The sequence below is a fragment of the Saccopteryx bilineata genome, chromosome X (assembly GCF_036850765.1).
Source record: "Saccopteryx bilineata isolate mSacBil1 chromosome X, mSacBil1_pri_phased_curated, whole genome shotgun sequence".
NCBI lineage: Eukaryota > Metazoa > Chordata > Mammalia > Chiroptera > Emballonuridae > Saccopteryx > Saccopteryx bilineata.
Genome location: NC_089502.1, coordinates 31,028,834 through 31,043,577, shown reverse-complemented (window position 1 = coordinate 31,043,577; position 14,744 = coordinate 31,028,834). Strand labels below are relative to the sequence as shown.

At 38.9% G+C, this 14,744-nt stretch overlaps 1 protein-coding gene across 2 annotated transcripts in view; it reads left to right on the top strand.

The window, feature by feature from the left end:
• The window catches only part of DOCK11 (dedicator of cytokinesis 11), a 233,465-nt gene that overhangs the window by 69,415 nt on the left and 149,306 nt on the right, over nt 1-14,744 (top strand). For both annotated transcript variants that reach the window (XM_066249156.1, XM_066249155.1), the window contains exons 7-10: nt 5,267-5,401; nt 8,292-8,469; nt 8,861-8,940; nt 11,129-11,212. In XM_066249156.1, the coding sequence (XP_066105253.1) occupies nt 5,267-5,401; nt 8,292-8,469; nt 8,861-8,940; nt 11,129-11,212 (477 nt within the window). The remainder of the gene's footprint in view (nt 1-5,266; nt 5,402-8,291; nt 8,470-8,860; nt 8,941-11,128; nt 11,213-14,744) is intronic.

The window sequence follows — 14,744 nt, the reverse complement described above, 5'->3', positions numbered from 1 at the left end:
CATATTCAAAAGGTTGTCATCCACACAGTTCAAGGCCTTCAGAATGATCTTCTCTGGCTTCTTCTCTGTTTTATTCTTCTGTGTGGTCTCAGTGGGCCGCTTGTCAGGATTCATGCTTCTCATTGAGTAAGGTGGGAAGTTTTTAGCTGGCTTCACCATGTAGGAAAAATAAGCGGGAGAAGGAGGAAAAATATGGGCTTAAGAAACACAATTCTCTTGAATGAAACTGATAGCGAATTTTCAGTGGAGAATAAATTATTCATTCATTCATTTATCATTTTGCAAAATTTTATTGAGCCCACGCACTGTTAATAGGTCCTCGGGGTACAGCAGTGGATGAGACATGGACCTCGGTAGTGTCAAAGAGACAGATAGCAAATAAATATACTGCTCACAAAAATTATGGGATATTTCAAAATGAATATGAAGTGATATAAAAAGAAGCATTTGCTTTTTTTTATTAAACGAGAATATCACAAAAGCAAATGGCAAGTCAAAGAAAGTTGTTTGGTTATGCAAATGAGATGCAAAACCAACTTTTATTTTATTGGTGAAAATGCACTGTACAAAAGACTGAAAGTACTGGAGTATCTGCATGTTCCCTGATCCCTTAATTTTTCTGAGTAGTGTAGATAGGTGAATAAGATGTATTTAGATAGTGTTAATTCTATGAAAAAAAATATAAGGGTACTATCTATAAGTGCAGGTAGTCCTAGAAGGCCTCTCAGAGAAGATAAGATTCAAGCAAAGTCCTGAAAGAAATGAGTGAAGAATGTAGATACGTGGGGGAGAAGATTCCAAGCCAAAGGAACAGAAAATTCAAAGACTCGAAGGAGCTTGCTTAGGGTATTTGAGGAATAGCAGGTAAGCCAGTGTAGCTGCAGCAGCATATTAGAAATGTAGTCCAGTAGGTCCTGGCCAGTTGCCTCAGCAGTAGAGCTTCGGCCCGGCATATGGAAGTACTGGGTTCGATTCTGGCCAGGGCACACAGGAAAAGCGACTATCTGCTTCTCTACCCTTCCCCCTTCTCAATCTCTCTCTCTCTCTCTCTCTCTCTCTCTCTCTCTCTCTCTCTCTCACTCTTTCTCTCTCTTTCCCTCCTGTAGCCATGGCTCAATGGTTTGAGGAAAGATGGCCCTGGGTGTAGAGAATGGCTCCATGGCCTGGCCTCAGGTGCTAAAACAGCTTGGTTGCCAAGCAACAGAGCAGCAGCCCAGACAGGCAGAGTATCACCTGGTAAGAGGCTTGCCAGCTGGATCCTGGTTGGGGTGCATGAGGGAGTCTGTCTCTTCCTCCCAGCCTCTCACTTAATAATACAATAAAATAAAATAAATAAAATAGAGGAATAAAGTCCACTAGATAATTCCAAAAATGATCATGTATATCAATGTTTTAAAACCACCCATCTGAGGACCAGTGCTGGTCTGCCAGGAATTTTGTGCCACTCCATGAAGTGGTTAACCACGCTGGTGTTGTATGGAGAGTATATTCCCAATGATTTTAGTCATATTTGTTTATGATCAGGGGGACTTCTGCTGTAGCAGTCTCTGAAATAATTCTCTTATTTTCACTGGCCCCCAACTGTAAAGAGGATGAAAACTGCTGATGTACATTATCCCATGTTATAGTGACTATTTTGGGTTTAATCAGACGATGGGAAGCCATTGGAAGGTTGTGGGCAGAGTTCTTTTTGTTTGTCTCTGTCATAAGATTCTGATTCCAGTTCCAAAACCGACTTGCCTATGTGAATTTGAGTGAGCTCTTGGGCTCTTAGTTTGCTCTTAGGTAAAATGTGGATAATGATTCTTATTCCTGAGTAACAGTAAAATAATTAATTATTGGTTACAAAGGATTGGAGGCCTTCAGATGAAAGGTATGATAGTGATTACCATTGTTCTCTATAGTCATTATTTTAACAGCTGTCTTTTTGGAATGGGAAAAACAGTGTAGGCCCGTACCCAAAATAGCAACATCTTGGAAATTTAACAAATGTTGGGAAAGTCATATTTCTGATTTTCCTTTTGGTTCCACTTGAAAGATTAGGATACTTCTTTCTTCTTTGAAGGGCACCTTAAATGCTTCCCAGAGGTTGAAACTAACATATATCAGGGGTCCCCAAACTACGGCCCGCGGGCCACATGCGGCCCCCTGAGGCCATTTATCCGGCCCCCGCCGCACTTCCGGAAGGGGCACCTCTTTCATTGGTGGTCAGTGAGAGGAGCATAGTTCCCATTGAAATACTGGTCAGTTGGTTGATTTAAATTTACTTGTTCTTTATTTTAAATATTGTATTTGTTCCCGTTTTTTTTTTTTTTTTTTTACTTTAAAATAAGATCTGTGCAGTGTGCATAGGGATTTGTTCATAGTTTTTTTTTTATAGTCTGGCCCTCCAACGGTCTGAGGGACAGTGAACTGGTCCCCTGTGTAAAAAGTTTTGGGGACCCCTGACATATATCATAGAATATTGGAATGAGAAGCGACCTTACAGAACTGTGGAGGCAGTGTCTCATCTCTACAGAAATGACTTAGAAACTTCCTTACTGTCCAAACCCACTTAGCCTGTAGGAAACCACTTGGGGAGGATGACCCCTAGCCTAGGAAGGCTGCTGTGTTATTCATTCCGTTTCAATAAAATTATTTGTAGATCATGAAAAAAATAATCTCACAGATCACTCAGTCCGAGCCCAGCATTTCACAAGTGAGGAAACGAGGGGAAAGCAGAGTCTTGTGGACAGTTGCAGTGCTGGCGAGCAGGCATGCTGGGTGAGAATCAGGATCATATGATGTGCAGGCATCTGCTCTCTCCCCAGAGCTATCTACCTCTGTGTCACATTTAGACGTAATTACAACGTGAGAGGAAGTGAGTTACTGTCATTTCAGATCCTTTTCAATCTCCGTTGTAATGATGTGCTTGGCTAATATTGGAAGTGGCGGCTGCCACAAGGTGTCTTTGCTTGGTGAGATAGCTGTACATGAAAAATGTTTTGCAGACTCTAATTGACTCTCTGCCACCAGGTTTGTTCTGTGTTTTCCTTCCTCTGCTCTCTCTTGTTGCTGGCTATAGGCTCTGCAAGTGGATTCCACAGACGGTACCCCTGAGTTTGGGATGTGATCATTGTTCAGATTCTAATCTGGTTTTAATTTTTTGTATGAATTTTTGCCTGAAAATTGCATTTTATTTTTTCTCATGAATAGTTACTATAATAACTTTAAAAAGTGGTGTTCTGTTCATTTGAAAAAAGCTCAGTGTATAGTTTTAGGTCTTCCATCATTTTAATAGCAGATAGGAATGAACCATTGTTATGAAAATAATCAAATATATGTGTATTTCTCTCTCTCTTTATATATATATTTATATATATATTTATCATTATGTTTAATATTTCCTTGTATATGAATCTATATTTCTTCAATTATAGCTCCAGTAAGTTTAAGTGTGGGTCAATCAAATATGAGAAAAAAAATATATATATATATATAAACACATACACTTTCTGTGCCTTTGTATCCTAATACAGTAACATTTACTTGCTTGGAATTGGAAAACAAAGTGATACTCTCTGCTTGGACTCCTTTCTTTTGATATGACATAGCCCACATGTCCTTTCCCTGAAATAGAAGCTGTAGCATTTACCAGTCTAACCTGTTAGGGTGTTCCTCCCATTGGAATATTTTTGTCATTTATTGCAAAATCAATGATATTTAAACAAGTCCAAAATAACCACAAACATATTACTTTTATTTACTGGTTTTCCTAAAATGAAATGCCCCTAAATATGATTCTATATTTTGTTGACTCATGATGTGAAGAAATAAATTGATATTTCAGCTACTTTGCCAGAAGTGTAGTTTCAAGAATGATCTTGCCAACTAATACTCTTTTCTTAAATACAGTTCTTAATATAGATTATAACTGGATCATGGGTGGGTGACTGAAAATGGTGAGCTTAAATCTGAACGTGAACTTCTGCAAATAAGACAAGGTGTACTGGGATGCATTTCCTCAATAATCACCAAAAGTCTATTTCCTAGTCTCTCTTCCCATTCCCTGAAATGATTTTAGATCCAACATCCTGGAGAATTTTACTCTAATAAATGTTTGACTCAGCTTGAAGCTTGTGACTTATTGAAAGAAGCATAAATTCATCAGAGAACTTGGAATCCCCTTTTCTCACCTCCTTCATCAGGTCCATGACTCTTTTTAGGGGAGAGAAGAGGGGGCAGCATAAATGAATCAGGCCGTCTTCCTTCTTTACCCCAATTTCTGTGGCTTTTGCTGTGAGTTGTAGTAGTAGGCTACTTCTTTCTTTTTTTTTTTTTGTATTTTTCTGAAATTGGAAACGAGGAGGCAGTCAGACAGACTCCTGCATGCCCCCGACTGGGATCCACCCGGCACGCCCACCAGGGGGCGATGCTCTGGCCATCTGGGGCAACAGAGCCATTCTAGCGCCTGAAGCAGAGGCCACAGAGCCATCCTCAGTGCCCAGGGCCAACTTTGCTCCAATGGAGCCTTGGTTGCAGGATGGGAGAGAAAGAGAGAGGAAGGAGAAGGGGAGGGGTGGAGAAGCAGATGGGTGTCTCTCCTATGTGCCCTGGCCAGGAATCGAACCTGGGACTTCTGCACGCCAGGCCGATGCTCTACCACTGAGCCAACTGGCCAGGGCCAATAGGCTACTTCTTAACTTGTGAATTCCCACTAGCAAATGAATAGCAGTCTTACTGGGCCTGTTGACTCAAATCTCAGCATTCAGGGTACTCAACAATCATTAACTAATGACAGTGAGTGCATTACACATTATAAGCTGTACTTTCAGAAGTGGAAACAGCATAGGTAAATGTAGTAAGATGTACAGGTGAGATAAAAATATATTGTAGAGAGGTGTGTTTATATATGTGTACATATGTGTATATTAATATTTCTACCTGGATGATGGAAATGATAAGAATCCACTCATGATTTGCAATTAAATGGGAAAAGGGTGCTATAGTGAAATGGATAGTGATTCAAATACAAAAATACTTTATAAACTTTAAAGCGTTAAAAGCTGTTTTCTAGATATTTGATCAACTGAGTAAATCACTTGACTTCAAAATCTCCATCTTAAAAAAATATTAAGACAATGATAATTCCTGATAACTTCTCAGAGTTGTCTGAAGATTGTCTAGATATAATGTCTGTTGTACACATTTCAAGGTTTTTAGTTCAAATAAACTTTTCAAATGCACTGTTTATGTAACAAATGTGTCTTTGCTGGTTTTTCTATAGGTATTCAAGAGACGGTATTTTTACTTAACTCAACTTCCTGATGGTTCGTATATTCTCAATTCCTATAAAGATGAAAAAAATTCAAAGGAATCTAAAGGTTGCATCTACTTGGACGCCTGCATTGACGTTGTTCAGGTAGGGCTGTAGAGGTAATCTTTCTATCTCTCTTTTGAAAAGAGTTATTGATCAACTCTTAAGAACTTCTGCATTTTTCTCTCTTGGTTAATGACATCTCATTCACCAAATGTTTATATTAGACAACTCAGAATCCTCTGCAGGTGGCCCACTCTTGCTCTGTGCCAATATTCAAGTGTTTTCGCAGTGCTTTGAAGTCTGGCTCCCAAGGGCCTCTTGAGTGTCAACATTTTTTCATTCTCACTGCCCTCTTCTGGTTCTCTGTTTTCTCCTCTCTTTCCTAGAGTCTTGCCTTCCTGCTTCCTGATTTGTCGTCCTGATCCAATCTATCTCTTTAAGACATAGGTGTGGGATCTTTCACTTGTCTGCTCAAAACCTTTTTGGTTCTTGATTTTTTTTCTTTCAGAGTGAGATCTAAAGCTCTTACCATGGCACTGCAGGCCCATAGTGATTGGGCCTTACCCAGCTTTCTGTCCTCATCCTTCCTGCATCCCCTTTATTCCATGTTCTAGTCATACAAGGTGAATCCCTCCCCAGAGTTTCACATGTATGTGCCTTTCTTATATTTGTTTCTCTGCTTGACATACTGTTTCCCCTTCTCTTCTTGTTTAACTCTTTTTTTGTGACAGAGACAGAGAGAGAGGCACAGATAGGGACAGACAGACAGGAACGGAGAGAGATGAGAAGCATCATTTCTTTGTGCGGCTCCTTAGTTGTTCATTGATTGCTTTCTCATATGTGCCTTGACCAGGGGGCTACAGCAAACCGAGTGACCCCTTGCTCAAGCCAACGACCTTAGTCTCAAGCTGATGAGCCTTGCTTAAGCCAGATGAGCCTGTGCTCAAGACCAAGCTTCGGATTTCGAACCTGTGTCCTCCATGTCCCAGTCCAACGCACTATCCACTGTACCACCGTTTGGTCAGGCTTGACTCTTATTTTTTAAGACTCAACTCAAATGACACATCCACCATGAAACATTTTCTGTTTCCTTCCTCACCCTCATTGCCCACCAAGTGGAATTAAGCTCCATCTCCCCTGTGCGACCACTTTGTTTTTTCCTCTCTTAGCTACTCAAATTTTGTAAATCATATTAACTGTACATTTATTTTTATTTTTTTAAATTTTTTTAAATTTTTTACAGGGACAGAGAAAGAGTCAGATAGAGGGATAGATAGGGACAGACAGACAGGAACGGAGAGAGATGAGAAGCTCAATCATCAGTTTTTTGTTGCGACACCGTAGTTGTTCATTGATTGCTTTCCCACATGTGCCATGACTGTGGGGCTACAGCAGACTGAGTAACCCCCCGCTCAAGCCAGCGACCTTGGGTCCATGCTAGTGAGCTTTTTTTTTGCTCAAGCCAGATGAGCCCATGCTCAAGCAGGCTATCCTGGGGTCTCTAACCTGGGTCCTTCCGCATCCCAGTCTGATGCTCTATCCACTGCGCCACTGCCTGGTCAGGCTTTTTTTTTTTTTTTTTTTTTACTATAGGAACCATGTCTTACTCATGTCTCTTTCCTCTATAATAATTAGCAGTGTTTTGCACATAGTAGTGGCTTAATAAATGTTTGGTGATTTAAATTACTAAGGGGGCATTCACAAAGATGTTGTGGGAAACAGGACAGAGAAATGATCTAAACAGGAAGCCAACTGACCAAAAATATACTGCTCACAAAAATTGGTGATGTGTTATCTCTTCGGAGTCATTTTGAAATATCTCCTTTTGTGTGCAGTATAGAAGCCATTACTATAGAGCCAGGGTGTCATGATTGACTAAAAGGAGCACTGGACTGATTAAGAGGCATGAGATATGGATTCAATACCCTCAACCTACATGAATCTTAATTTTCATAACTGCAAAATGGGATTAATGATGTCTATTTACTTGAAGAGATGGGATTATCATAAGGATCAAATGAAAAACAACTTGTAAGAAGATGAAAATCTATGTGACTTGAAGGTGTCTTCTTTATATATATATGTATGGCTTTCTTATCCTACTAGAAGAAATAGGACACACACAAATCACTGAATTTCTCAGTTAGCTCTAGTCTAGATTGGCCTTTCTTTATAGTGTTCCTAGACCCTGCTTTCCTCATCTATTTATGGTCCCCTTCCCAAATATTTTCAAATATGTAACTCTATGACTTGTAACAACAATTTAATGCCATCCTTTGCTATACTTAGAAGATGAGAAGGCAAAATTCCTTGATTTCTTCTTGAATAATGACTATGCCAGTGGAAAATTATTGATTCATGAGCCTTCCTTAAAACTAATGCTGAGGTATTTGGGAGGCGCAATGTGTCACTATACGTATATTCGGCATTGGTCACTGGGAGCCAGAATTGAATATGAATCCACTACAGTCTTTTATGCATATTATGCATGGTAAAGTTAATTAGATATTGATATTATATTTTATGCTATGATATAAATTAAGTACCAGATTTATTTCAAGTCACATTTAAGCTTGTTTTTAAAGGCTGATTTTGAAAATCTGTCAATATGCAAGGAAAACTTTAAGCCATGTGGAAATTGTAAAACGTTTGCTTACTTTTGTAAGTGGTAGTTTGATTACCTAAATGTGATGAATGTTAAAAGGCCTTAAACGATAATAATACAAAAAGTAGTATTAAATTATACCAAAATTCTGTGCATATGCTGCTAAGCCCAGTACTGAGAGAACAACAACAACAAAAGATATGTTTGATTCATCATCTTGGAGTTTGTATTTCTAGTTGAAAGAAGCAATTCTTCCATAAAAGTATTGGCGTACCTATATGCTGTGCTAAGGTAGAAATAAATAAACTAATGAAGTCTAATATTAAAGGAGCAACTAAACTAACTGAACACATGCTTTTTTTTTTTTTTTTTTTTTTTTGCCTCTAGTGCCCCAAAATGCGCCGTCATGCTTTTGAACTCAAGATGTTAGATAAGTACAGCCATTATCTGGCTGCTGAAACTGAGCAGGAGATGGAGGAATGGTTGATAACTTTGAAAAAGATTATCCAGATCAATACTGACAGTTTTGTGCAAGAGAAAAAGGAGACTGTGGAAACAGCACAAGGTCAGAATTTTAAGTGATTCGTTATTGAGGTAAAGCTCTTGTCTTTAATCCACGGGAATGTCTGTTGTGTAGGGTGAATATAGATCTCCTAACCTTGAAGGTTGACCTGCTTCTTCATTAAAAGTGACTGTGGAGGTTGATGGATTTGTTTTTTAAGAGTTGATACTGCATGGGCTCTGACACATGAAATATAACCAAACTAAAATGGATAGGCAATTCATGGCAGAATTTCAAAAGTCCATTACAGTGTTCCCTATGCTTTCGTAATCAAAATTCTTTGCAATAAATCTAGTAGGAAAGGATGGGGTGGGAGAGATAGTTAGGCTGTTCCTCTCAGGTGATTAGTAATGGTCTGTATGGTTTGGAACATCTGCTTTTCATGAATTTGTAGATGATGAAACTAGCAGCCAAGGAAAAGCTGAGAACATCATGGCCAGCTTGGAAAGGAGCATGCATCCGGAACTGATGAAGGTACGTCTTTCTTATGGCAACTTGCCTTCAACTAAGACAATACAGGATTAGCTATTAAAGTTTTAATGCTGGATTTCATTTGGCAATGTCATATCTAAGTTAAAAGCCACAGCCAATTAGTGAAACAGATAGAGATTATAAAACAAAAGTTATACTCCTAAAGTTGGACATGTAAAGTGCCAACTAACAATATGGAAAATATCATTATTATTATTTTTTGTCTGGATGCCAGGAAGTACTTCCAGATTGTTATGACTTTATGAATTTTTTCTTTACAGAGACAGAGAGAGAGTCAGAGAGAGGGATAGATAGGGACAGACAGACAGGAACGGAGAGAGATGAGAAGCATCACTCATCAGTTTTTCATTGTGACACCTTAGTTATTCATTGATTGCCCTCTCATATGTGCCTTGACCGTGGGGCTACAGCAGACCAAGTAACCCCTTGCTTGAGCCAGCGACCTTTGGTCCAAGCTGGTGAGCTTTGCTCAAACCACATGAGCCCACGCTCAAGCTGGTGACCTGGGGGTCTTGAACCTGGGTCCTCCGCATCCCAGTCCAATACTCTGTCCACTGCACCACCACCTGGTCAGGCCTTTAATGTTTTATTTTTTTAGATTTTATTTATTCATTTTAGAGAAAGGAGACAGAGAGAGACAGAGAGAGAGAAGGGGGAGGAGCAGAAAGCATCAACTCCCATATGTGCCTTGACCAGGCAAGCCTGGGGTTTTGAACCGGTGACCTCAGCATTCCAGATAGATGCTTTACCCATTGCGCCACCACAGGTCAGGCGGTGACTTTATGAATTTTATTTGCTACTTCTTACTTACTTTAATTACAGTCATCCCTCAGTATCCTCACGGGACTGGTTCCAGGACCCCAGGGGGATATCAGAATCTGAGGATGCTCAAGTCCCTCATGTAAAATGGCATCGTATTTGCAAATAACCATTTGCACATCCTCTTGTATATTTTAAATCATTTCTAGATTACTTATAAGGCTAATGCAATGTAAATGCTATATAAAAGTTGTTATACTTCATTGTTTAGGAAATAATGATCTGGGAAAAGGTCTGTCCAAGTTCAGTACAGCGGCCATCGTAGGATTAATTGCATAGTGCTCCTCAGCAACAATGTGACATTTAAAACATATTTCTTATTTGTGGTTGGGTGAATCCATGAACGTGGAACCCATGGATATGGAAGGCTGACTGTGCTCTGTGTCATTCATAAAATAAATACTCTTCTTTCAAGGGGCTGTTGATGCAGATTGAACATTATATTAAATCTAATGATTTGTATATGTTAATTTTATATGCAACTAATATATTCTCTATATTTAAGTATATATATATGTTAATAATTTCATAAGATAAAGATTTTTGTGAACATAAATCATTTGTGTTAATTACTTTGTCCCTTGCCTTTTGAAATGAGCTGATTTTGAAAGCATCTGGGTGATTATTGCACTATCTCAGTAGGGTTGACATTTTACTCTGTGAACTCTATACTACAATAGATGAAAAGGTTTGATTTATTTATTTAAATCCCTGTTCAAATCTATTTTATCTTTATTCCTCTTTCTGGACTGTTAAGTTATACAATTTTAGAAGTAATTTTTGTATTTTAAAATTATCCTTCTCTTAAGCTTCAAAGCTTTTTCCAAAATTGAGGAAGATACTTCCATTACCTTGATCTGGGTTTTCTATGATTTTATAGATTTTAACCTGTCCCCTCTGACTCTGTCATTCCAGACTGTACAGCCCATGATATTTTCCCATGATATGTCCCTAAGGCGACAGGATCAGAGTTGTATAAAATATTCTGTGGCTAGCACCATGGATAGGTAAAGATAGTATTTCCTGTCCTGTGTATTTCTTTTGCCTCTGAAGTCTCTTGGATTCCTTTTTGTGCTACTATGGGTTGAACAATATTCTTGATGTTATGAGAGGAATAGAGAGAGTGTACGAACTGGTTTGTAGCTTTAATGCGGGTCATGGTGACAGTGACTCTCCGCTGCATTCTTTATCCATCTTAGATACATGGAGATGGAGAATGGTATACTTTATAGCTGTCAGATTGCTCATTTCACAGAAACTATACATTTAAATGATATTAAATACTGTTTTGAAGGAAATAATGTTTGGTATGTATATGTATATGTATAAATATATATTTTTAAATTTTTAGTATGGAAGAGAAACTGAACAGCTAAATAAACTCAGTAGAGGAGATGGACGACAGAACCTCTTTTCTTTTGATTCGGAAGTTCAGGTATTAATAATATATTTCTCTAAATAACCCTGGAATTGTTACTTAATTGGAAAAAACAACATCTGTAAAATGCTGAAATCGCTGATCTTTGCACCCCTGGGCAATACTGATTTATTTATATTTGTCTCGCTCACTTTGAGAAGGTAGCTTAACTAACTTCACTCAAGAGGACTGTCACATCTGCAACTAGTTTGGGACTGAATATATTTATAGTTTTCTTTCTCAGTTCTATCTATTCTTTTCACTCCATCTCATGCTTCAAGATGGATAAGTTAGAGTCCTTAAAGATGGTGTCAGTGCTCTTTTAACTTATTAGATACAATTGTGGTCTAGTAATAGTGAGTATCTGCAGAATGCAGAACACTAGGTCACAGGAAACAGATGATTTGTTTTCTAGTTTCTATGTAAGCCTGTAGAACTGGACCAATTTTCATGGTGGGCTTAATCTCACTTTAAATGGAAAATGGTGTGGGGAAGTGCAGGTTTATGTGCTTACATATTTTAATCTTTTCCATGAGAGTTAGGTACATTTTGAACTAAGAGATATGCAGTTAGTATTTAATTTCATGATATTTTCTAATTAAATTGCTGATTTGTTTAAATGGAAAAATTCTACAGTATTGAAGTATTACATATATTTTTCCTAATGGAAAACATTTTCATGAGAAAATGAAATCATTTGAGAGAAGATTTTATTTTCTTTTTACTCCTTCTACATGTAATTTCTAATTTTTTGGAGGGGGATAGGAAACTATGCATTATATAAGTATTACAGTTTTTTTCTCACTGAAAATAAAACTTTGGAAAGACCAATTTGGTGTTTTCTTTCTGTTTCATACAGTTTCCTAATTACAATATTATAGTTTGAAATGGAAAAAAGGGCCCTGGCCGATTGCTCAGTGGACAGAGCATTGGCCTGGCATATGGACATCCCGGGTTCGATTCCCAGCCATGGCACACAGGAGAAGTGACCATCTGTTTCTTTCCTTCCCGCTTCCCTTACTCTCTCTCTTTCCCTCTGGCAGCCAGTGGCTTGATTGATTCATGCATGGCCCCAGGCACTGAGGATAGCTCGGTTTTTCTGAGTGCACCAGCCTGAAGTGCTTAAAATAGCTGTGTAGTCTAGCATCAGTCCCAGATAGGGTTGCTAGGTGGATCCCGTTTGTGTTGCATGCAGGGGTCTGTCTCTCTCTCTTCCCTCCTCTCACTTAAAAGAAATAGAAATGGAAAAAAGTATATAGGCTGTAAATAATGCAGAAAATTTTCCCAAATAATTTTATTTTTTCATGTGATATTTTTATTATTTAGAGAAAATTTGTTTTAAATGTTTCATCTTTCTTCTCACCCTTCCATATCATTATTACATTGCTTTTAAATTTATGATTTTTAAATCATAAGTTAATATGATTTAAAAATGTATTAGCAGGCCTCATTCAGAAATTTCGTTGTTCTAAGTGAATCTGAGCCTTTGGTACCCCCCACGCCCCACCCCCACCCCATGATTGGGCTTTAATTGGACATGTCAGCCCCATTCATTCTATACAAAGAAGCCAATTGACTGTGGTTGAAACTCAATTCCACATCTTTTTTAAAAAATGTAATGTAGTGTTTTTGTGGTCATGAGCTAAACTAATTTTATGTTTCAGTTGCTTGCTTATCAGTGAGCTTCAAGTGAGAGAAAAATTCACAGTTGTGATAAAACATTAAGGACAAAACATTGAATTGAATGCTGATTATGGAAGGCAGTCTCTCTACAGAGAAATCCATGTTGTATGCGATGAGTACCTTTTACTATTAGGTGAAGTGCTATCCCATAATAATCAGCCTTCTCTTTTGGCCACAGTTCAGTGTTTACAGATAATGCTTTCTCTCGCTGACCTTAGAGAATAGAGGATCACTGACTGACTTTGAACTACTGGGGAAGGCCGTATGTCCCACTCTTTGCACTCATGGGCCTCAGAAGAGAAGGAATCTGGGGGCTGGGGCGGTTTGGTTCGGTTTCTCTTCACATTCCACTGTCTAAGATAGAAAAGAGAGTAGATAAATGGGCGGAAATTGGAATTGATCTCCATGGCAATGACTTGCCTCCTCTGGCTCCAGGGATAGATAAGTGTTCTAGGGGGAGCTGGCTGGGCCCACACGTTTGTATTCCTTTTGTAGATAAATAGACTGGTGGGGGGGGATCATGCTTTCAGGTATGCATGTTATATTTTAGGCTCTTTAAAGGAGGATTTTGTTAGTGATACAGGCTGGATCAGAATGGCTATAATTATCCAAGATTCTTCAGGCACAATACCTGTTTTGGCTTGAATTACTTATATAATTGAGAAAAATCCTGTGTTTCTTGGCTTGAGATTCCATATTGGCAGCACTTTCTGCTCAGGTTCACCCAGCCGTTTTCTGCCTGCCATGTCGCTGGTCTTAATGAAAGTACAGTAAGTTGTCCCACAACCTGGACTTTCCCTCCCACTTGTGAACAGAGTGCAAGTAAGTCTGTTTAGCGTTCAGAATGAACAGACGAACTTAGGTTGCCTGAGCTCTGTGAGCTGAGGAGGAGGATTCTGTGAGTTTGTTTGGGGAGAGACAGATTCCTTCCCTGCTAAGAGGAATTCCTTGACTCTCAGTATCTTTGTTTTAAATGTTCGAAAATTTTGTAACACCGACAATTATATATGGCAGACAGGATACATCCCCCAGCTCTATTAGAAGCTGCACTCTGTGTTTATCAGTTTCCTAAGCAGACGCCTCTTCCTCTGTTCATTATTTAAATGTAAGTGGTCACCAGGCTTTCCGCCTTGTCCTCCTCCTCAGCCTAGTTGCCACTGACTCCCAAATCCAGATCTCCAGTTATTCCAACCACCTACCTCCATGACCTCAGACTCAATGTATCTCAGACTGAGCTCATTGCCTGTACTCATCCTTGCTCCATATTTGCTATTCATCTTTATTCTGCAGCGAAATTCATAAAATCTCATTCTACTGAATCTTCCAAGTTAGTGACCTTGGTGTAAATCTTGATGCTTGCCATGTCCATTCATGTCAGCTTTGCCTTCTGTATAACTCATGAAAGAAACAAAACTCCTGCTATTCTCAAACATATATTTTGTGGGGAAGATAAACAATACACACCTAAGTAAATATTTTAAAAAAGTATTGCTAGAAAAGTAAATCAATTAAATGGAGTACAGATTCTTAGAGTATGTGGGTTTTTTTTTTATAGAGGGCTAAGGAAGGTCTCTGGAAATGCCAGTTGAATGAAATGAAGGGCGTAAGCCATGTGTCTGTCTGGGGAAAGGGTTCTTGATGGAACAGCAAGTACAGTGGTCCTGAGGTGGCAGTGTAGTTGGTGTGCTGGAGAAATAACTGAGGATGCCAGTGTGGCTGGGACGGAGGGTGGGAGAAAAGGCAATGATGGTAGGAGGTCAGAGGAGTGGGGGAAGGCAGGGAGGCATGTCCTGTAGAGCTTTGTAGATCATGGTCCAGACTTAGGACTTTGCCTTGGATCAGAGTTTCATCGTCTCCCGCCAGAATT